Raw genomic sequence first — 21855 nt, 5'->3', positions numbered from 1 at the left:
TGCCACCTCGTCCCCACATGCCCAGCCTCGGCCACACTCCGCTTCCTCCCGCATCACCAGCTACACCCTGGCAGGACGTGTTCAGTCTTTTTTTTTTTTTTTGGAGACAGTCTCCCCAAGTCACTAAATTGTCCAGGCTGAGTTCAAATTTGAAATCCTCCTTCCTCAGCCTCCCAAAATCACAGGTGTGCTCAGTATGACCAGCTGTGCATAGGGCTTTACTGAACACCTGCTATGGGCTGGACTGCCCCTGGAGCTAAGGTAATGGGTGAGCCAGACCTGGGAGCGGGAGAGTCAGAGGCCCTTTGCGAGGGTTAAACACAGCCCCTGGTCATTTCAAGCTGTAGAAGGTGCTGGAAAGGAACTGGCGGTGAGCAGTGGGGCGAGGAGATGATGGTGCTGACCTGGCAATGATAAAGAAGGGGGGCCAGCGGAGCTTTTAGGGTTTCTTGCGGCCCTCTTTCACTCCCTCTGGGTCCCCAGCCTCTGAACCAGCGGGCTTTCCAAGTCTCATCTCCAACGCAGGGCCCTGCAAAGAGCTGCGCTCCTCCGAAGACCCCTCTGGAGGTCTCAGCCTGGCGCTGCTGGCCGTTCTGGGCTGCTGTCCAGCAGGGGTGTTTGCCCGGGGTTCCCAGGATGGCGTTGTCACCTCTCAAGGCGTGAAGAGCCGGCAGGGGCGGGTGCCGATTCCGGCCTGGAGCAGGGTGGGGAGCGCTGTGGGCCTTGTCCTACCCAGCCCAACCGCAGGCTGCCCCAAAGGGCAGACAGATAATGAGTCCTTCCCGCCCCTGGCCCCAGAGAGGGAGGGGTTTCCTGACAGGAAATTGTGCTCCTCCAAGCCCTCCCTCCTCAGACCCAAGCTCGCTGCAGTCCTGGCCCAAGTAGGCTGGGGACAGGACCTCAGTGGGGACAGAGAGACAGGCGGTGAGTGTGCTGCGGCAGGCGGCGGGCGGGAGGATTCACACCCAGACCCCCTTGGAAAAGAGGCCCAGGGACCTGAGTCCGGCTCCCGGGAGGCACGGGGCGGACAGGGCAGTGGAGAAGCTGCATCTGGCACCTGGGGGCGCAGCTGGTGCCAGGGCAGGCAGGAGCAGCAGGTGGGAGCACGAGGCCGGTGCAGGGGAGCAGCCAAGTGTAGGGGGGCTCTCTGGGGGGCTTTGGACTATGGACGGCACAGAACAGTGGGAGACAGGGCATCCAGCTGGGAAAGCTGAGCCCGCAGGGACCCAGTGCTGGCTCCATCCTGAGAGCTGGGTGCAGACGCAGAGCTGGGGTCTCAGGGACGGTGCTGGGCAAGGCTGGGACTGGAGGCCGCCGTGAGCTGGACAGGGCCCGGCTGGGGACGGGATGTGTTCCTCGGAGTGAGGACCAGGTTGGGGCTGTACCGGCTGGAGTCGTTTGGGGACAGGCAGTTTCTAGGGACCGTTTGGGTACAGATGCTGGGGACTGCGAGGGGCCAGACTGTGCGGAGGGAGGCTGGCAGCCGCGAGGAAGGGGAGGAGGGGCCGCGGGGGGAGGCGCGAGGAGGCGCGGGGAGCCGAGACATCCTGGGGGGGCGCCGCGCAGGGGCGTGAGGAGCTCCTGGAAGTGAGTCAGGGGCCGACGCTGGGAGGCAGAGAGGGCACTGGAGGGGCAGGATGTGCGGGCAGCTTGCAAGGGGAGTGCTGGAGCCAGGAAGGGGAAAGAGGTCGGGGCCACTTTGGGGCAAATGCTCCTGCCAGGTTTGGGGAGCACTGGGCATGGTTTGGGGGTATCGGGTGTATTGGGGGGATGTCTGGGGCTGCTCGAGGAAGTGGCATATCCAACTTGGGCAGCAGGGGCTTCGGTGGAAGGGAAACTGGAGCTTTCAATGAAGGGGGTGTGGGGTGGTGACAGTTTTGGGGGGACATAGGAGTCCTTCGCAGGATGAGGCCTGTGGAAGTCGGGAGACAAAGCCAGAAAATTCAGCGTGTGAACAGCGTGGTGCGTGTGGGTTGGGGGGGTGAGGACTACACACAGCCACAGGTGGAGGGGAGCTACAGGCAAGAGCTGCCCCGGTGACTGCCTCCCTGGGGAGCAGGGGACCATGGCGACTGGAGAGAGGGTCAGAGGGTGTTTCTAGAAACAGAAGGGCTGAGAAGCAACAGCTGATGCGTATAGCTTGAAATGGGTAAAAAGGGGGTGCGTCGCTCCAGAAGGAGGTGCTCTTGATGCCAGCTCCAGCCCTCACTCAGCCTCAGACACTGCCCTGGCCTGGCCCTCACCTGCCCAGCCTGTGGCTCCCAGTGAGCCTCGGACATTTTATTTACTCAGTTTTACCCTAGTCACACAGGGGAATACTATGCAGCCCATAAAACAAACCAACCGGAGCCATACAGACTGACATAGGTAAATTTCACAAGTTCACAATTGAGCAGAAGGAAAAAGAAAAAAGTCAAGCTGCCATGCTACCATTTACGGAGAGTCTGAAGCTACATGGGTCAGTCCGTCATCTCTGGACCCAGTCGATGCAGGCAGGGGCTGCGGAGCTGCTGGGTACGTGGCCAGCACGGTGCAGAGGCCTGTTCCCTTGGAATAAAGCTGCATGCTGTGGGATGGGGGAGGCGTCAGGGCGCTGCAGTACATCTGAAGTGTACACAAAACAAAAGAAACAGGAGAAAAGCATGTAGTGCAAAGTTTTGCATCAGCAACAGCTAGGATTATAAGAGCTGGGGTGTGTACTGCCCACTCTCTGTTTATTTTTTTGGTTGTTTGTAGTCAGGCTGTCTGCTATGAAGCTCAGACTGGTCTTGAATTCACTGTGGAGCCTCAAACTTGTGGCAATGCTCCTGCCTCAGCTTCCCGAGTGCTGGGATTACAGGCGAGCCCCATGACAATCCGCTGTTGGTTTTTGGTGATGCAGAGGTTTGAACCCAGGGCCTCTGCACTGAGCCACATCCCCAACACTTTCGTTTCTGTTTTCACTAAATTGCCCAGGCTGGGCTTGAATTTGTGATCCTCCTGCCTCAGCCCAAGGGCTAAGATTACAGGGGTGCACCACCACACTCAGCGTAGAGGACTGCTTTTTTTAAAATGAAGTAGGTCTGGGGGTGTAGCTCAGTACTAGAGTTCCTGGTTTGATCCCCAGCACCGAAGCAGACAGACAAACAGACAAATAGGCAGGCGCTTTGCCTGCTGAGCTACATCCCCAGCCCTCAAGCAAACTAATAAACAAACGCAGCCCTCCAGTGGCCTCAGGAGAAAGCCAAGCCTGCTGTGGGGTTTGGGTCCTGTGTGATCTGCTCCCTGGTGACCTCTCCCAGGACCCACTGGCCCTCCTCCCCACCCAAGGAATGGACTGTCTGGCCCCTTCCTTCCTTTGTTTCCTGTTTAGCACCCATCTCAGAGAGCCTGTCCTGAGCTTGGAACCAGGGACACAACAGTGGCTGAGACAGCGCCAGCCCTGCCCTCTTGGGCTCCCATGCTGGTGTGGGACACAGACCTGTCCCAGGATAGAGATGACCTAGAGTAGGCAGGGCTGGGGTGGGAGAGCCCAGGACTCCTGGAAGGGTCAGGGAGGGCTTCCTGGAGGAGGGCGCACTGGGACTGAGTCCCCAAATCCAAAGAACGGGCTTCTGCTTACAAAGACAGGCAAGCTGGGTGTGGCGGTGCATACCTGTGATCCCAGCACTCTGGGAGGCTGAGGCCAGAGGGTCACACGTTTAAACTCAGCCTGAACAACTTAGTAACTTAGTGAATCCCTGTGTCAAAATAAAAAACAAAACAATCCCTAGTTGGGGTTGTGGGGGGCATAAAACCCAGAGGAGCCTGGAGGCAGAAGGAGGGGCAGCGGGATAGAACTGGTGAGGTGCACAGCTCCCAGGTCGCGTGGGCTGTGATGAGAGCCCTGAGCTTTGTGTCCAAGGGCCCTAGGGAGCCATGGGAGGCTCAGGAGGACAGGAGGAGCTATATTGAAGTCTTCAAAGGTGGAGTAAAGGGGACAGGACTGAAGGGGCTGGAGACAAGAGAGGAGGTAAGCAGGGGAATACGCAGGGGTCAGTCGGGGTTAGGCACTAGGGAAAGGGAGGAAAGACAGGACCAATGGTTGGAGAGAGAAAGAAGTGGGCCGTAGACTTGGTAGGGGTTTTGATTTGTTTGCATTTTGGTAAAATACACGTAACAAAATCCACCATCGCAAACCTTCGGAAGCGTGCACTTCAATGGTGTTTAGTATGCTTACAAAGGCACCAACTAGCTCTACCTAGTTCCAGAAATCCTCATCCCACCAAAAGGGAACCCCAGGGCCAGGAATATAGCCCAGTGGCATAAGCGCCTGCCTGCCTGGCAAGTCAAGGTCCCGAGTTCGATTCCCGGTACCCAAAGGAAACATCCTGCCCTGGCCCTCACCATCCTCCTCTCCATCCCAGCTCACTGGGCTTCTGCTGCTGGGGTGAAAGAGGAGAGGGATAGAGGGGAGAGGGAATCAGCTGGATAGGGACAATGGGGCAAAGGCAGGTGTTTGCTAGGAGGTGGCGTCTGCCCCTAGTGTGCTGTGCCACCTCCCAGCAGCCTCCTCCTCTCTGAGGCAATTTCTTCACAATCGACTGTGGTCACTAATACTCTGGGCACACAGAGAGGCGCTACGCAGTGGTGGACCGTGGTGGGGAGTAATGGGGTGGGGCTCAGCTCAGGGAAGAATCCCGGCTCCTCCGGAATCATGGGTCTGGCTGCAAATCCTAGCTGTGCTCCTGTGCCATGCTGGGGCCTTAGACAAATGCTGGTGCCCTTCCTGGTCCCCATGTGCTCATCTGCAAAGCGGGGATAAGAAGCGAGTGTGACGGCGATGGCGATGGCGATGGTGATGGCCAGTGCAATGGTGTGCACCTGTAACCCTAGCGCTCCGGGAGACTGAGGCAGGAGGACTGGAAGTTCAAGCTTGGAGGACAATTGAGCAAGACTGGCGTCATATAAAAAAGCCCTGAGTTCAGTCTCCAGTGCCACACGAACGGGAGGTGACAGCAGCTGCCCCCTTGCAGGATGATGGGGATACTGGGAAGGGGTTCCTAGGCGCTCAGACCAGTGCCCACAGTGCAGAGCCACCACCCTCACACCACTGATGGTCTCTTTTCCCCCAGGTGCCCACCTGCAAAATGCCCATCCCGAAGAGCCTGAGGGTGACAGATTCTAAGGTGCCCCGGGCAGGGACTCTGCCCCTGAGGTCATCTCGGAACCCCTTTGAGGAAGCTCCAGGGCTGGAGGAAGAGCACGGGGAACTGGGACCCCTGCCCAATGGAACATCCTGTCACCGCCGAGCCACCCTGGAGAAGCTGGCAGGCCTGGGCCCCTTCAGGCTGGGCTGGACCACAGGCCGACGCACAGACAGCCCAGGGGATGGGCAACCCCGCTCTTTCCTGGGCCGAGTGCTGGGCCCAGGGATTCGGAGGAGCTCCGCAGACTTCGGCCTGCTGGCCCGCTTTCAGGGGACCCGGGCCCACGGGGACGAGGAGGCCGGGGATACCGCGGCTCGGAGACTGGCCTTCCTGCGGCTGGGGCGGGGGCCCAAGCCCCGGCGTGCATCCCTGGCAGAGAGGGTGGTGCCTGCTGGTGAGGCCGCTCCTGAGCCCCCACCCAAGGTCCCAGAGCCCCTGAAGATGAAGGAGCCACTGTCAGGTGAGTGAGGGCCCTGACCCAGCCGGGAGGAGTCACAGCGCTGGTTCTGTCCCCACCAGGCACCCATCCAGCCCCTGCACTGTGCATTCACCTGTGTGCCCAACACCAGGTGAAACTCCAATGTGACCCCCAGGATTTGGAACTCAACTCCCTGTGCGGCCCCACCAGCCATGCCCTTCTGTCCACTTCTGGCGCCCACTTTCAATCTCGAGCTCCAGCCCCAATCTCCTCCTCCATCTCCAGTCCTTCTCTGTCCCACTGTGAACCCTCAGTCTCTCCCAGTCCTAGGCCCAGCCCTGGCCCGCACCCTGAACTTCACCTGTGGGCTGGACGCCCCCCCCCCCAGCCTGGCACCCCCCGCTGGGTTTCCTAGGTGGCTGTGACAAAGGTACCTAAAGGGGTGGCTTAGGACAGCAGAAGGTGTTGTCCACTGATTCAGCAGCCTGAAGTCAGCTGTCCCTCTATTCATGCTTCTGGTGGCCTGCCAGCCATGTTTTCTTTCTCTTTATTTTATTTATTTATATTTTAAGAGCAGAACATACGTACCGGGGAAAGAGAGTCTCTGTCTGAGAAACAGAAGGGGTCCCCACTGGGCTGCTTACATTTTGGTTGAGACAAGGTCTCACTGTGTAGTTCAGGCTGGCCTTGAACTCACTGTATGGCTCAAGTTGGCCTCAAACTCACGGGGATCCTCCTGCCTCAGCCTCTCAAGTGCTGACCACAGTGCACCACCATGCCCGGCTTGCCAGCTAGCACTGATGTTCCTTGGCTTGTAGATGAATCACTCTGAGCCTTCATCTTCCAGTGGCACTGTCCAGGGTCTCTTCATGCCATCTTCTGTGTGTGTCTGTCTCTGTACCTCGCTTCCCCCTTTTTATAAGAACATGGGACTTCCTGGTTTAAGGCTTATGACCCTATGATCTGTATCTCCTACTTAGGATCAGATTCTAAATTTGGCAAGTTCAAACTTCACATATTTTGGGGGGAGGGATACAGTTCAACCTATACCACCATCCCATTTCCATTCTTTTTTTTTTTTGCGGGAGAGGGGTTTGAGAAGGGACCTTGCTATGCAGTTCAGGCTGGCCTCAACTCTCCCGGATCGTCCTGCCTCAGCCTCCCAGAGTGCTGGGATCACAGGCGTGTGCAATCATGCCCAGCTCCCATCTCCATTCTTAACGCCATTCCTACTTCACACCTCAGTGTCCTCCTCAATGCCCTTTCTGTCCTACGCCACAGGGACCCCAACCTTGTCCTCAGTCTCTGTCCTGGGACACACACATGCTCCTCCCCACCCACCTGGCTCTCGTGGCCACCTGTGCCTGGCTCTGTGAAGGCTTCTCCTATCTCCAGCGATGCCCTCCCCTTTGGTCTCACTCCTCCCCCCAGCCCAGGCAGGCTCAGCACCCACCTTTGACCCCCTCACCCCCTCCTAGTCCCATCCTGCTCCTTCCCGGGCTCAGCCCCTCCCCCCTTGTAGTCCCGCCGTCCAAATCCGCAGGCCCTACCCCCTTCCCACCTCGACCCCTGAGGGCGAGGGTGGCCTCACACTCGCCAGTCTCTGCCTCCTTCCCATCCTCCACTGTCACCTAAACGCATCACCCCCGCACGTCGCCAACTCAACTTAGTCCCCGACCAACCTCATCCCTCGCCACCCTGGCCCTATCCGCATCTCCAAAACACCACCCTCACCCCAGCCCGGTCCCAACCCCCACCTTGCAGCCGGTGACCCAGGCACCTCCAGGACCCCCTCTGTCCTCTGATGCCCTCCACATCCTGGCCAGAGGCTATTTCAGCTCCAGGTCCCGAGGGACTGGGAGGGCACTTCGGGGAGGTGAGGAGGGGGTGACTGGAACCCCCGCCTTCTGGAAACGGATGGGCAGAAATAGCGCTGGCCAGGAAACAGTCTCTCTGCCAGGGAGGAAGCGGCGGGGGAGGTGTCAAGGGTAACGCTGGGCCGTGGGACCCTCCTTCTGCCTTTGCTGTGGCCTCCCCAACCCCAAAGTCCCTTTCCGGGTCAGCCCGACCTCCCCGAGCGCCAGCTCCCCGCTGTCGCCATCCCACCCTAGACCCCATCTCTGGCCTCCCACCCCCACCAGGGTCCCGCTCTTCCCTCACCTGGCCGATCTCCCCCTCGGCCTCAGCCTCTGCAGCTTCCTCTCCTGGAACCCCACCTGCTTGCTTCTTCTCACCGCTCGTGCCGCTATCCCGACTCCCTAACCCTAACTTAGTCCCCAGCCCCAGGCCGTGTGCCCCCACCTGCTCCCTGTCCCGACACCTGCTCGGCAGCAGCTGGCCTCTGCCTCCTACTCGGCCTCTCCCCAGCTCCTGTGCCGTCCCTGTTCTTCCCTCCCCTCTCCTGCCCGCACCTCCACCCCTCTGGCTCGGACGTCCCCTCCCGTACTCCCCTCCCACGCCTGGCCTTGCCGCCCCCGTCACCTGCCCTCAGCTTCCCCATCTCTCACCCCCTCGCCTGCCCCCTTCTCTTCTCTGCACCCCTCCTCGACTCCTCTTTCCGCTTGCGCCTCTCTCCCTGGGGTCCCCGGCCCGATCCCAGCCCTGATCCCGTGACCCTCCCACTCTCCCCTGCCCGTGCCCTCTGGGGTGCCCGCGCTGACCCTCGCCTCGCCCCGCAGTGCTGGAGATCCTGAGCCTGATCCAGCAGCGCGAGCTGGCGCGCGCCGACGAGCACATCCTGGAGCTGGAGGCCGAGGAGCTGGCGTCGTCGGGCGGCGGCGCCCCGGGGCCCCCCCAGGCCGAGGGCCGCCGGGCGCGCGACGTGGCGCTGCTGTACGAGGCCCTGCAGCGCGAGCTGTGGGCGCTGGTGCGCGAGACGCTGGCGGGGCCCGGGCCCGGAGAGGGCGCGGGCGCAGGCGCCGTGGCGCAGCTGGGCCAGGTGCTGGTGCAGGAGGAGGCTGCCGACGGGCGCCGGGGCCCCGGGGCGGCCCGCAAGCTGCGCGCGCGCTGGGCCGAGGCGGTGGCGCGCGCGGCACGCGAGCGCCTGGAAGCCGCTGCGCCCGGGGCGCCGGGGGGCCTGGCGGGGCAGCTGGAGGCGCTGCGCGCGCGGCTGCTGGAGGACATGGCTGTGGTGCGTGGCCGCCTGGCCCCCGCCTACCCCGCCGGCCTGGGCGCCTTCGGCGTCTACCTGCGCGGCTACCACAGCGCGCTGGCCGAGTGGCTGGGGGCCTCCGCCCGCCGCAGGCTGCCGCTGGCCGACCGCTATGCGCTGCTGTACTGGCACAACCAAGTGTACCCCAGGTGAGCGGGGACCGCTGCTGGCAGGTCTTCGAGCCCCCAGCCTCACCCCTAGCCCAAGCGCTGCAGACCCCAGGAACCCTGAAACTGCCCACCCTTGGGGCCCGGAACCTTGACTCTATTTGACCTTAACGGTCCTGTGAGTGCACGGGTGATAGTCACAGCCCTCGAATCACAGTGCTGGCCACTGCCACCTAGTTAAGAGAACCTCAGGGGTATTCCAGGCCCAGAACCTCGGCCTTATCTGCACCCGCAATTCTGGTTTCTAAGCACAGCTCACCCTCCCATTTCCGGAGCCACATGGATCCCCCTGCCCCGCATCTAGAACCTGAGCATTAGACAGTTCCCATCTTAGAGTCTGAGTCTTCCAACTGTAGCACTCTCTACCCTTCCGGCCCTAGAACCACTGACTCCACTGATTCTCTCACTTCTAAAATCTCAGCACCCAATAAAAAACAACCAGCCAACAAACAAAATCTCAGCACTGTTCACCGGGGCCGTCTTGGCAGCTGTGTGCTGTGGACCCATTTGGTGGAGACCAAGGGTTTCACATAACTAGAGTCTGCATGTCCACCTCCTGTCCTAGAGTTAGGACCCTGCTAGGACCTCTGTCCTGCTAACGCTCAACCTTGGTATTGCTGAGCCTCAGAACTCCTGAGCTCTTACCCTGCTCTGTCTCTGGACCTACGGGCATTAGTGCTGTTAATGCTTTCAACCTTAAAACGGTGGCTTTATGATTCTTTCAGCTCTAGACCCTAAATGCCAGCTGGCCTTCAATTCCCCCACAGACTCTTGACCTCTTTGGGTCCTAGGCCCTGACCCTGCTGCCCCTTCTGGTTTTAGTACCATTGCACTGTGGACTCCTCAGATGCTGTAATTGCAGCATCCAGAACCTCTGGGTCCTTGACTTTCCAGGGTTGGAATCTATGGAACCTCTAACCCTAAAACATACCCCTCCTGTGACTGGTGAACAGGACGGGGTGACTAGCTTGCCCCTGGATCCCAGGTCCACTCCAGGAACAAGGGGCTTGGCCACACCCGAACCATACCTTGGCGAGCCTGGGGATGGGTGGTTCCTCCACCAAAGTCAGGATGTTGTCACCAGGAAAACTCCAGCCCCATAGATCCATTGGGGCACACATGTCACTGAGGATGTTGGTCCATCCAGCAGAGGAGGAGGCAGGCCAGGGAGTCTGGACAGCTTCCTGGAGCTGTTTGACAGGGTTGAGTTCAACTTGTGAGGAGATGGCATTTCTGATGGAGCAGATATGATGGGCAAATGTGGGGTGAGGGTTGGGAGGCACAGGGGTGCCCAGCTCAGGTATACAGAGGCAGAGGAAGAGTATGGGGGCCGCACAAGGTGGGAGGCACCAAGGCAGAGGAGCAGAGGCAGAAGGGAGTTCTGTCTGGGGAAGACAGTCATGGGTGCGTCCCTTCTGTCAGATCACCAAGACTGAACTTGACCCTGAAGTCTTGCCCGGACACCATCCATCAGGTGACTCAGAAAGCTGGAACCAGGGGAGCCACCATTCCAAAGATTTCCACTCAGATGAGCAAAGCTGGCCCAGAGAGAGGAAGGGAGTGGCCCAGGGTGATAAACAGTGGGTGTGAGGGCACAAGGATGTGTCCCATCACCCAGTCCTCCCTCAAGACCTCCCTTGTCTTTCACCCCCTCCCCCAGGGAGGTACTAGGACTGGTGGACATGGTCGCTCTGGAGAATGGGGAGCTGGGACCCCTTCTGTCTCCTGGCACTCTTCGGGGTCTGGAGGATGAATGCGTCACAGATGTCAAGGTACCTGGGACTCAGCATTGTGATTTGGGGTCAAGAGGTGATCTGTAGAGCGAGAAGGCTCACTGTGGTTTTGGGGGGCCCTCTCCTCTTTTCACTATTTTTCTGTCCCTTTCCCTCTGTGAGCTTCTAAGTTCTGTCCAAAGGCCAGAACCATAGGAACCCAGACTGGTCACTTCTGTATCCCATGTTGCACCCCAAGCACTTGTCCCTGGGGAGTAGGGATGCTTGGTCAAGGTCCCTTAGAGCAGGAGAACCTAGTCACAGTGCAAACTCTCCCAGCATCAGCCTCAAGCAAATCTGCCCCCAAGGGGCTGAGAGTAAACATGTTTGACATCAGAATGGGCACAGTCATGCCTGAGCAGAGTGGCTCGCTCACCATGCCCCACTGGGCTACAGTGGCATTTCCTGAGTGTTGGGCCTTGCTGCTCCAGAACCTGGAAAATTGAACACGCATAAGCTCAACACACTGCTGAACTGAAGACCACCCCTTGGGTCGGAGCATCAGAGATGCCTGAACCTTTGCTGTTCTCCTATCCCAGAATCTGATGATCTTAAACTGGTCGTTCAGCAGGACCTAGGGGCAGGGTCTGGCATCATTCGGCCATGAGATGCAGACCTTTCCAGTCCGTGGCTGTTAGACGGAGGAAGCCTCCAACCCTAGACTCAGGAGCACCCAGGGGCTGCTGCTTTGGTCTCTCAGTGTCATAGTGTCATGTCAGGGACAACCTAGACCGCTAGGGGACTTTGGACGGGGGGGGGGGATCCTGGCAGGAGAAAGGGAGAAAGACCCCACGCAGCCCTGATGCTGCCTGCCTTCCTTCTCCCTCCAGGCTCAGACTCGGGCAGCCCTGCTTCGGGTGCTGCAGGAGGACGAGGAACACTGGGGGGACCTGGAGGACCGGCCAGGCAGCCTGGCCCAAGATGTGTGTGAGGTAGGAGGTGGAGGGTAAAGGGAGACCTGCTGGCCAGGAGGGGATGGGGCGGGGTGGAGCGGGCCTGATGGGACTGGGAGCCCACCATACCTCACCTCCTGTCCCCTGCCCTGTGCAGCTGCTGGAGGAGCACACGGAGCGAGCACCCCGCATCAGCCAGGAGTTAGGGGAGCGCATGGCACACTGCTGCCTGGGGGGGCTGGCGGAGTTCCTGCAGAGGTACGGGCAGAGGGGCACTGGGGGGGTTGGGTATCAGGGACTAGGGTCTGCCAGAGAGGTGAGGGGGCATCAGGGTAGGGCGAGCAGGACCCGGGCACCGTGGCCCGAGCCTGGACCCCCAGCACCTGGGAGGCTGAGGCAGGACTGCAAGACCGAGCTTAGCCTGGGCAGTTAAGTGACCTTCTGAGAACATCACAAAATAGAAAAAAAAATTGTTTTTGAAAGGGCTGGGGATGTAGCTCAGTGCCTTGGGTTCAACTTCACCCAGTACTAGGAAAAAAACTAGGTAGAGGTGTGTGTGGGGGAGTGTGTGGACCCTGCCAGCTGTCCCTTCCCCTCCACCAGCTTCCAGCAGCGCGTGGAGCGATTCCACGAGAACCCAGGAATCCGGGAGTTGCCATCTGACACCTACATCAGCAGGACCATCGCACTGGTCAACTGCGGGCCCCCCCTGAGGTAAGAGCACCAACAGGCAACCCCCTTGCATTGAGGAGGTGCAGGGGAGCAGCCGAATTGGGGTGTTGGTTCCTGGGCGGGGATCACAGAACTGAAGCAGGGAAGGTGCCTGTCACATGCCAGCCTTCGGTGAAATCCCGGAGTCCTAGAAACAGCTGTGCCATCACGGAAGATTAGGACTGGCATCAGAGTATTGAAGTGCGACGAGGTGTAGTGGTGCCCACCTGTGATTGCAGCAGTCAGGAGGCTGAGGCAGGAGGATCACAGTGAGTTTGAGGCTCCACAGTGAGTTCAAGGCCAGCCTGGACTACACAGCCAGACCCTGACTCAAAACCCCAAGAGAGATAAGAAGGACGAGGAAGGAGAATTATAGTAATCTAGAAGCCAGACTCAGTGATCCTAAGAATTATTGTTTTTCTTTTTGTCTTTGTATGGATTTATTTTAAATTTCATTTTTCAAATTTATTCATGCATGGTTGATAAAGAAGCGGTTTTTCCTGAATATTTTGTCAGTGGTGGTTGGAGCCCACAGAGGCAGCACGGTGGATGCTCAGGCTGTGGATGCTCAGGGCTGGCTGTGTTTGACAGAGCATTGTGGCTGCTCCTTCCCTGTCCCCCTTAGCAGCGTCCACAGTTTCCATTATGCTTAGCATCCACGTTCTAGGCTGAGCCTGGGGCTCAGTACGTACCACGGAGAAAAATTCCCCATTTCTTTTACTGTTGGAACCATGTGGAGTCCGCTGCCTGGCAGGCTTGTCATTTGTTTACTAGTCCCCAATGGATGGACACTGGTTCCACATTTCCAGGACACGTGTCACCTCCTGTTAGCATCCTGCTGGGCCCAAGGCTGCTTCCTTAGGTGAGGGGAAGCGGGGTCCAGGGAACACAGCTCCTCCCCGCAACAGTGAGAGACCAGGGCAGAATCTCACAGATGCAGACTACGGGGAGAGCCACAGACAGAATGAAAGGCTCATCACAGTCCCCCAGAGAGAGAGAGAGAGAGAGAGAGACAGAAAGAGAGAGAGAGAGAGAGAGAGAGAGAGAGAGAGAGACAGAGAGAGACAGAGAGAGAGACAGAGAGACAGAGAGAGACAGAGAGACAGAGAGAGACAGAGAGACAGAGAGAGAGAGAGAGAAAGAGGGACAGAGAGACAGAGAGAGACAGAGAGACAGGGAGAGAGAGAGACAGAGAGAGAGATACAGGTGCACACCTGTATTCTCAGCACTCTGGGAGGCTGTGGCAGGAGGGTCAAAATTCCAGCCCAGATTGGGCAATTTATTGATTTATGGAGACTCTATCCCACAGTAAAAAATTAAAAGGGTTGGGCTTGTTGTTCGGTGCAGAGATATCAACGCCTGGCACACACGCACACACAGAGACCTGTGTGCCCCCAAATACCCTAGACTCCCCTAGACATCTCCACATCTTCCAACATCCCCCCACTCCCTGGAGACCCTCCCCTCTCCCAATAGCCCACAGAACCCTGGGCTCCAGACATCTCCAATCCCTCAACATCCTCCTTTCCCTGAACATTCCACGGCTTCCCTGACCTGCAAATCCTGGAGCGCCCCCTCCATCCTCTGAAATTCTTTATTTTGAAACAACGTCTTGCCACGTAGTTTATTTAAATTGGTCTTGAACTCACTGTATGGTTCAGGATGTCCTTGAGCTTGTGGGGTTTCTTCTGCCTCAGCCACCTGAGTCCTGGGGCTGCAGCCATGCAGCATCGGCCCGCCTTCCCATGTCACTTTCCAGCCTCTATAGCTTCCCAGGCCTGTGACCTTCGTCACTTTCGGATCTCTGTGGAAGGGGGCAGTGGTCCAGGGAGCTGGGCTGAGATCTTTGGGTTCCCTGACTTTTGGCTCTGCTTTGATCCCCCAGAGCTCTGGCAGAACGGCTGGCCAGGGTGGGGCCCCCCGAAAGTGAGCCGGCCCGGGAAGCCTCGGCCAGCGCTCTGGACCGTGTGACCCGGCTGTGCCACCGAGTTCTGGCCGACCTGCTGTTCCAGGAGCTGCAGGTGAGGCAAGGGCTGGGGTGGGGCCATCCCGGGACAGGGGGTGCATCCTGCCCTGCAGTCTCCTCAGCCCTGGTCTCAGTGTTTGGGAAAAAGGCTGAGTAGGGGTGACGGGGCAGGGGTGAGCACAGGAGGAAGGAGAGAGAAGGTGGCCAAGGGGAGTACAGAAAGCCATCAGTGGGTGGAGGCTGGAGTGGAGCCTTGTCCTCTTGAGGTCCCCAAAATCTATGCCCAGGGTCCCCTTTCCCTGCTTTGAATCCTCCGAACAAAAGCCAGAGTCCTTGTCCTGGTTCTTGTGGCCCTGCATACCTGCCCTGCCCCCTCTCAGCCTTCGGCTCCCTGCATACCCACTGAAGCCAAGCAGCCCCTAGGCCTTTGCACCTGCCATTCTTGGGCCACTGTCCTTCTGCCAAATGCCCCTCAGTCCCTGTCTCACATCTTTCACGTTGTGAATGAAATGTCACTTTCTCAATGAGACCATCCCTGATCATCCCACGTCACACAGATTCACGTGTAGTTCCAGATACTCAGGAGGCTGAGGCAGAGGATTGCTTGAGCCCAGTTCAGGGTCAGCCTGAGCAACCCAGTGAGAACTTGTCTCTAAAAAAGAAGCCCGAGGAGGCCTTTCCTTCTGCCTTTCTGCTGTTTATCTCCCATGGCACTTTCTGTCACCTGCCATCTATGTCCTCATGTCTTTATCATGGCACTAGTGATGGAGCCCACTAGGCACGTGCCCTCCCACTGAGCTGTAACCTCAACTCTTTTTAATGTTATTTAAAACCTGAGTCCTCCTGGTGGAACGGTAACTCTTCAAGTGCAGGAATTGGTGGAAGTTTTCTAAAATAACTTTTTGTTATGGAAAACTTTAAGCATACATAACCCCAAGCAGCCAGAATGACGCAACGACTCCCACGCATGCAGGGCTCAGGCCAGCCTGTGTTATCTCGCCTGTCTTGTCTTCTTCCCCCACCTTGCCAATTATTTGTCTCTTGTGTGGCTCTGGGGATGGGACCTTTGGCTTGCACTGAGTCGACCCCTGGCCTTCCCCCACAGAATCCTGTCATTTCCTTTATCAGTCTATCTCCAAAAGACAAGACTTTTTTTGTTGTTGTTGTTTTGTTTTTTGAGACAAGATCTCACCATGTAGTTCAGGCTGGCCTGGACTCACTATGTAGCCTAGAGTGGCCTTGAATTTTTGGCAATCCTCCTGCCTCAGCCTCCCGAGTGCTGGGATTACAGCTATGTGCCACCACACCACGCTAGAAATCTTTTTAAAGCATATATAACCAACTACATCATTTTTCGGAGGGAAGTCTTTTTTTTTTTTTTTTTTGTCTTTTTCCTTTTTACTGGTACCAGGGATTGAACTCACGACTGCCTACTTCCAAGGCAGGCGCTTATGCCGCTGAGCTAAATCCCCAGCCCCCCCCCCGGAGGGAAGTCTTAAATGCAGCCCAGGCCAGCCTCAAACTCATTATTTAGCCCAAGTGGGCATCAAATTTGCAATCCTGCCTTGGCCTCCTTCAACGTTGGGATTGCAGGTGTTTAACAAAGTCATTTTATATCTAACAAATGGGACACCGATTCCTTGATATCATCAGGTACAGACTTAGCGTGTCCTTTACGCAGGGCGTGAAACTGGGAGAACCTCAACTTGCTGAATGCTTCCCACACGCCTCGGAGATGGGTTTACCCTGGGCTGGGTTTAGCCAGGACTGGGGTTAGGCAGGGCAGTGAGACCCGGCCAAGGCTAGAACTAGTCTCGAATATAAACCACTCTGTGTTGAGAGCGAGAGAAGGAGAAGGAATAAGGTGAGTCAGGGAGAGAAGGAGAGAGATTAGGGAGACAACCGGGACAGAAGGAGAAACAGAGAGACAGCGCAGGAGAGCAGACAGCACTGCCAGCCTTGCCTGCTCAGACCCCGCGGAGGAGGTGGGTGCAGGTTTGAGGCGCTTCTGCGCATGCGCAGGCAGGCATCCGGAAGTCAGGCCAGCAGTGGGGGGCAGTGCCTGGAAAAGGGGGAACATTTTGTAGATTACTTCGTGCCCAGCTTTTTTTTTTTTTAAACAAAACCCCCATTTTTGGAAGTTCTGAAAACTCACTGCAGTGAGGACGAGTGTGGGAAAGGGTCCCGGGGCCGCGTGGGATGGGGAACTCTGCGTGGGTGCAGGGCTGCGCTGGCTGTGGCTTTTGCTCCCCGCAGGCTCTTCTCGGGTCCCGCCCTCCCGGGTGGCTGCCACCTCCCGTGACTCCGACCCTCTCTCCTCCCCTCTCCTCTGTGTTCTGCCAGCCGCCTCGCTAATCCCTGCAGGCTCCAGCCTTGTCTTCTCACGTCTCACTTCTCCCTCCAAGCTCTCTCCCTGGGCCTGGGAGCCAGGGCAGGTGTGAGGCGGGGCCTCCTGCCCACCCCGCTCCCGTCTGGGCCCACACTGAGCCTGGGCTTCTGGGTCGCCAAGTCCCCTAACACGTACTTTAAAAGGCCCAAGGTTGGAAGCCAGGTGTGGTTGCTCACGCCTGTGATCCCAGCTCTCGGGAGACTGAGGCAGGAGGGTCACTGCGAGTTTGAGGCCAACTTGGGTTACAAAGTGAGTTCAAGGCCAGTCTGAACTGCATAGTGAGAGCCTGTAAAAAAAAAAACAAAAACAAAAACAACAACAGAAAAAACAAAACAAAAAAGAAGGGCCCAGGGTAGGTAAATGCTCTGCTGTCACTGTCTTGAAGTTCTTAATAATTTCTAAACTTGGTTACCATGGTTTCACTTTGCACTCGGCTGGAAGGATTATGCAGATGGTCCTGCCTGCCTCAGTGACCCTTTTCCTGGCCTTTAGACCCAAGTGTCCATCTAAAATCGGAGGCTTCCTTGCTCTCCTGTCACTTGACCAGCAGTGACCTTCACCGGGTCTCCGCAGTCCCAGCCCCCGCCAGCTGTGGATTTTCACCGTCTGGATACCATTTATTTCTCCACTGGGCCAGCCGCAAGACCCGGCAGGGCAGGGCAGGGCACGGCAGGGCGGTGACCCTGAGCCCCCCCCCCCCCAGGGTCAGCCCCTGGGGCTCAGCTGCTCTCCTCCGGAGAGAAGGTGAAGAGACAGGAGGCTGTGACGGGCTGTGCTCTGTGTTCCCCTCTCCCCAGCCGCACTTCAACAAGTTGATGCGCCGGAAGTGGCTGAGCAGCCCCGAGGCGCTGGACAGCATCGTGGGCACCCTGGGCGCACAGGCCCTGGCGCTGCGCAGGATGCAGGACGAACCTTACCAGGTGCAATGGGGGGCCGAGGTGGGGCCCGTGCTGCGGCTGCTCCCTCAGAACCAGAGACCTGTGCACTTTGTGTGTGGGGGGTGTCTACGGGGAGGGGGGCACGCCCCTGGGAACTGGGGTGCAGGGCCATGCTGGAGTCCATGGGGGAGGCTAAAACGGGCATCCTTTGGCGGCCTGAAGGAGGAATCCGCCGGCAGAGTCAGGGCGACACTGGGTAGACCGGATCACGGGTGGGAGTCTGGAAGCCCTCTTGATCTTGAAGGCTGGGGATGGGGAGCGTCAGCCCCTGGGGTTCAGCTGCTGTCCTCCAGAGAGAAGGTGAAGAGACAGGAGGCTGTGACCGGCTGCGCGCGGCCTGTCAGCCTGCGGCCCGGCGGGGCGAGTAGTGGGCACAGGAGTGCTCACCTCCCCCTCTCGTCCCTCTGGGGTCCCCAGACGCTGGTGGCCGAGCTGCACCGGCGCGCGCTGGTGGAGTATGTGCGGCCTCTGCTCCGCGGGCGTCTGCGCTGTCGCTCTGCGCGGACTCGCAGCCGCATGGCAGGGAGACTTCGTGAGGACGCGGCGCAGCTGCAGCGGCTGTTCAGGCGGCTGGTGAGTGCGACCTGACCCTCTGGCTTTGGGGGACAGCAGCCCAGGACCCTCTGATCCACCCTTGGCGCGGAAAATCCTGCTTTCTCTCTAGGAAAGCATCTGCTGGGTGTTTTATTCAGCCCCCTAAATAAGATCTCTGTGGGGGTTGGGGGATTCCATCTCTTAATTCCTGTTACAGCCAAGCTGTAACCCTTGGGTGGTACCCTGCCAAGCTGCCACCTATAAATGTTAGTTGTTATTTTTATGAGCATAGTTGAAGCTAAATGCAGAACGGGTATGGTGGCACATGCCTGTAATCTCTGCATTCTGGAAGGCTGAGGCAGGAGGACTGCAACTTCAAGCCCAGGATGTAGATGCAGCTCAGTGCAAAGACCTGGGTTCAGTCACCAGTATCCCCCCATGCCCTAAAAAACTGAAATGTAACAATCACTCAGGATCCTGATCCAAAAACTTGAAACAGAGAAGTCTTTTTGCTACACAGTTGCAACCAGGAGGGCCGGAAGGCCCTTGCTGTACGGCTATTTCACATTCTCCCCTGGCCTCTTTGTTTTGGAAACATTCTGAGACAACCCTGGGTTTGCGTGTGGTTTTAAGACAGGGCTCACAGTGCAAAGACTTTCTCCAGTTCCCCAGGATGGCAACACATTTTGTGACCTTGCAGTAGTTTTTGAGTTTAGGATGCCTAGCTTCAGTTATCTGCAGGACTAAGAAGATATTACGGATTTTGCTTCAAGCACCTGACGATTCTGGATAACCTCTAATCAGTGTCTTCTTTTCTTCTTTTTAACTAAGAATTTAATCCAGGGTCTTCACACGCAGCTGTATTCCTAGTCATGTTATTATTGAGGCAAGCAAATCACTAAACTGCACAGGCTGGGCTAGAATTTGGAATCCTCCTGCCTCAGTCTCCCAGAGTGCCAGGATTATTGTACATGTTCAGCTGACTCTTTTCATAGGGAAACAGGCCAGCAGGAGCTAGATGGGCAGAGGCCCCCCTCTTGTGGAGGGGTATTTGGGGAGGGCACGGAGCACAGACTGAGTCCTGCACCCTCCTGCAGGAGTCCCAGGCCTCGTGGCTGGATGCTGTGGTGCCACACCTGGCCGAGGTGCTGCAGCTGGAGGACACGCCCAGCATCCAGGTGGAGGTGGCCGTGCTGGTGCGCGACTACCCTGACATCAGGTGAGAGCTGGCCTGATGCCCACTGCTTGCCGGCCAGGTCTCCAAGGTCCTGGCCTCCGTCCCGTTTCCTGCCTCTTGGGCGAGGGCGGTAGGCGGCGAGCGTGTCTGACGGCCGTTTCCTGCTGCAACCAGGGCATTATTAATACGATTTCCCTCCTTCTCCTGCGGCCGCCGCCACCACTGCCGCCACCGCCACCAGGGCTCACAAACAAACAGGCAGTCACAGGAAGCCTGGGGCAGGGGGGGCACAGGCTGCCCGGCAGGAAGGGCCGGCCCTGCAGGGAGCCTGGGGGACGTGGGGACACGCTGGGCACGGGGCACACATGCAGTGGGGCAGTGGTGGGCACCATCCAGACCCTTGAGGGCCGCTTCCTTTCTGTGTGACATTCTGAGCCTCAATTTTCTCATCTGCCCCGGGGATACCAGCATGTCTTAGTGGGATTCTTGGGGAATTCCTTATCGTTGTCATTGGTGACAGTTCTGCTGAAGCCCTTCATCCTAAATAAGCACTGTTCCCCCAGCACTGGGGACTGACCCCAGAGCCTTCACCCTGAGCTACATCCCCAGCTCCTTTTTTTTTAAATTTTGGAACACGGTCTCACTAAGTTGCCCAGGCTAGGTTTGAACTTTGGATCCTCCTGCCTCAGCCTCTCAGAGTGCTGGGCTTGCATGTGTGTTTTATCACAGCCAGCTGTCAATAAGCATCTCGTGTGCCGACCTCTTACGGGGTCAAATCCAAGCCACTTTGGAAACCACATGCAAATAACTCACCTGCAGCAGGTGGCTGTCAGTTAGTCAAGGGTCAGTGCTGGGATCTGAACCCAGGCAGCTGGCTGGCTGGAAAGCCAGTACTGTATGCTGGACCATCATCCTGCATTGCCATCTGTGCCTGCCTGATGGTGGTGTTGGTGACAGCAGCCAGACCAGGGGACAAACCCCAGCATGGAGACGGAGGCAGGAGCAGCTCTAGGCTTGGGGAGGGGGGCGGTGGTTGAAGGTCTGATTCAGGGGAACAGGGTCACCCTCTGGGAGGCCCGGATCTCAGAGCCACGGTGTCCCCAGGGTGCCGGCATTCCTGCTGGTTGACGTTCTGCCTGAGCTGTGACCACGGGCCGGGCCGTGTGGGAAAGGGCGGAGGGAGGCCAAGGCTTTGCTGTAGTGTGCTGTAGGTGTGCTGGTACCCAGGCGGAAGTCAGGAGACGACTGAGCTAAACTGGGGGTGAAGACTGAAGGGTAATTTAATCACAGGCTGAGACTTGGGGTGCAAAGGGTCCAGCGCTGGTGAGGGGAAGGCTCTGGAGTAGATTGTAAGAGGAGGATCCGGGCAGGCCAGCCGGCTCCGGGATGAGGGAAGACGTGGCACAAAGGGGCTCAGGTGGGTCCAGGACTGCCGTGCACCTGTCGGGTCCTCTGTCCCCAGGCGGAAGCACGTGGCAGCCCTGCTTGACATCCGAGGCCTGCACAGCACAGCTGCCCGGCAGGAGATCCTGGCCGTGGCCCGGGACCTGGAGCTGTCCGAAGGCGGGGCGCTGCCGCCTTCTCGGGACCACGCTTTCTTCGCCGACATCCCCGTGCCTCGCCCGGCCTTCTGCCTTGGCCTCCCTCTGGTGCTGGGCCGCCTGCCTCTCTCCCGGCTGGCCAGGCCCAGCTTGGCCTGTCTGCCCCTGCGTGCTCGGCCCCCGTTGCCGCGGAGGCCCCGGGCCCAGTGCTGAACGGCTCCCAGCCCTGTGCCTCGGTGTCTCCAACTTGCTGCTGATGCCCTCTGCCCCGAGACTCCGTGCCTGGGACACAGAGCCTTGCCTGGCAGGACCCTTAGTGTTCATCTTGCCCTTCCCCAAATTTCCCTACAGAAGGACACAGAGGCCAGCGGGAGCAGAGACTTCCCAAGGCCACAGAACTGTGCCTGGCTCCTCCCTCTCCGTGGTCCAGGGTGGCGGTGGAGATGGTGGTGGCCATGGCGGTGGCGGGTGTTCTGGAAGGCTGGACAGAAATATCCCAGCCCCCCTCCCCCTCACCTCAAGGTCTGGCCCAGATCCAATGTATTAAGGAACGTTCGATACTTAGAATAAAGAGGTTTCTATTTAACACTAGGAAGGGCTGAGTCCCACATGTGGGGGAGGAAGGATGGGGACAGGGCCCTGGGCCAAGCGCTCCTCACCGCCCACAGCCGGGCCTGGGTCCAGCACTGGCCGCACAGGGCCAGAAGCTCTCAGCTGCCCCTTCGCACCAGGTCCCTGGGGCTGTGTGGCTCTGAGGCAGGGCCTTGGCCACTCTGAGCCAGGCACTGTCACATTGTCCTCTTTCTCTGGGCCTGGGGGCTCCTGCTTGGCATGGCTTCCTCATCCATCCTCAGCGGGAAGCCGAGTCAAGAGAGGAAGGAGGTTGGGGGTAGGGCCGGTGGCATCCAGGGCGCCCTCCTGGGTTGACACAGGAAAATCTCAGGGTGGGAAAATTTTCAGGCTCTCACCCCCAGCCCCGCCGGATCCTGGTCCCCATGGAGACCTGGAGGTCACCTCCCTGCTGACCCCT

At 58.4% G+C, this 21855-nt stretch overlaps 2 protein-coding genes across 5 annotated transcripts; one reads left to right on the top strand and one right to left on the bottom strand.

The window, feature by feature from the left end:
• The first annotated feature begins 116 nt into the window (after nt 1-116).
• Nucleotides 117-21416, top strand: Exoc3l2 (exocyst complex component 3 like 2). Of its 2 annotated transcripts, none has more exons than XM_063252878.1 (12): nt 117-261; nt 5094-5628; nt 8265-8886; nt 10565-10676; nt 11507-11608; nt 11727-11827; nt 12173-12283; nt 14166-14301; nt 17433-17555; nt 17991-18146; nt 19205-19326; nt 20747-21416. In XM_063252878.1, exons 1-12 carry the CDS (start codon nt 235-237, stop codon nt 21036-21038), a joined length of 2439 nt encoding a protein of 812 aa, XP_063108948.1. In that variant the 5' UTR covers nt 117-234; the 3' UTR covers nt 21039-21416. The 2 variants fall into 2 exon arrangements, with proteins under 2 accessions (XP_063108948.1, XP_063108949.1); XM_063252879.1 differs by lacking the exon at nt 117-261 and adding an exon at nt 766-924.
• Nucleotides 901-10300, bottom strand: LOC134476865 (uncharacterized). Of its 3 annotated transcripts, none has more exons than XM_063252881.1 (2): nt 9933-10300; nt 901-2604 (listed from the first exon to the last, which is right to left on the bottom strand). In XM_063252881.1, exon 2 carries the CDS (start codon nt 2065-2067, stop codon nt 901-903), a length of 1167 nt encoding a protein of 388 aa, XP_063108951.1. In that variant the 5' UTR covers nt 2068-2604; nt 9933-10300. The 3 variants fall into 3 exon arrangements, with proteins under 3 accessions (XP_063108951.1, XP_063108950.1, XP_063108952.1); XM_063252880.1 differs by lacking the exon at nt 9933-10300 and adding an exon at nt 8247-8385; XM_063252882.1 differs by lacking the exon at nt 9933-10300 and adding an exon at nt 7747-7945.
• Nucleotides 21417-21855: the final 439 nt, after the last annotated feature.

This window comes from Cavia porcellus, unplaced genomic scaffold (genome assembly GCF_034190915.1).
Source record: "Cavia porcellus strain 051 isolate PalLab524CR breed Dunkin Hartley unplaced genomic scaffold, mCavPor4.1 scaffold_7, whole genome shotgun sequence".
Taxonomy (NCBI): Eukaryota; Metazoa; Chordata; class Mammalia; order Rodentia; family Caviidae; genus Cavia; species Cavia porcellus.
This window is presented reverse-complemented; position numbering and strand designations above follow the sequence as displayed.

Bases quoted from the DNA above. Each gene is read 5' to 3' on its own strand.
- LOC134476865 (XM_063252881.1), bottom strand. From the start codon at position 2,067: ATGGTCCCCTGCTCCCCAGGGAGGCAGTCACCGGGGCAGCTCTTGCCT.
- Exoc3l2 (XM_063252878.1), top strand. From the start codon at position 235: ATGGGCTGGACTGCCCCTGGAGCTAAG. The intron at 5,629-8,264 runs GTGAGTGAGGGC...CTCGCCCCGCAG, and splicing joins GATGAAGGAGCCACTGTCAG to TGCTGGAGATCCTGAGCCTG. The intron at 17,556-17,990 runs GTGCAATGGGGG...TGGGGTCCCCAG, and splicing joins TGCAGGACGAACCTTACCAG to ACGCTGGTGGCCGAGCTGCA.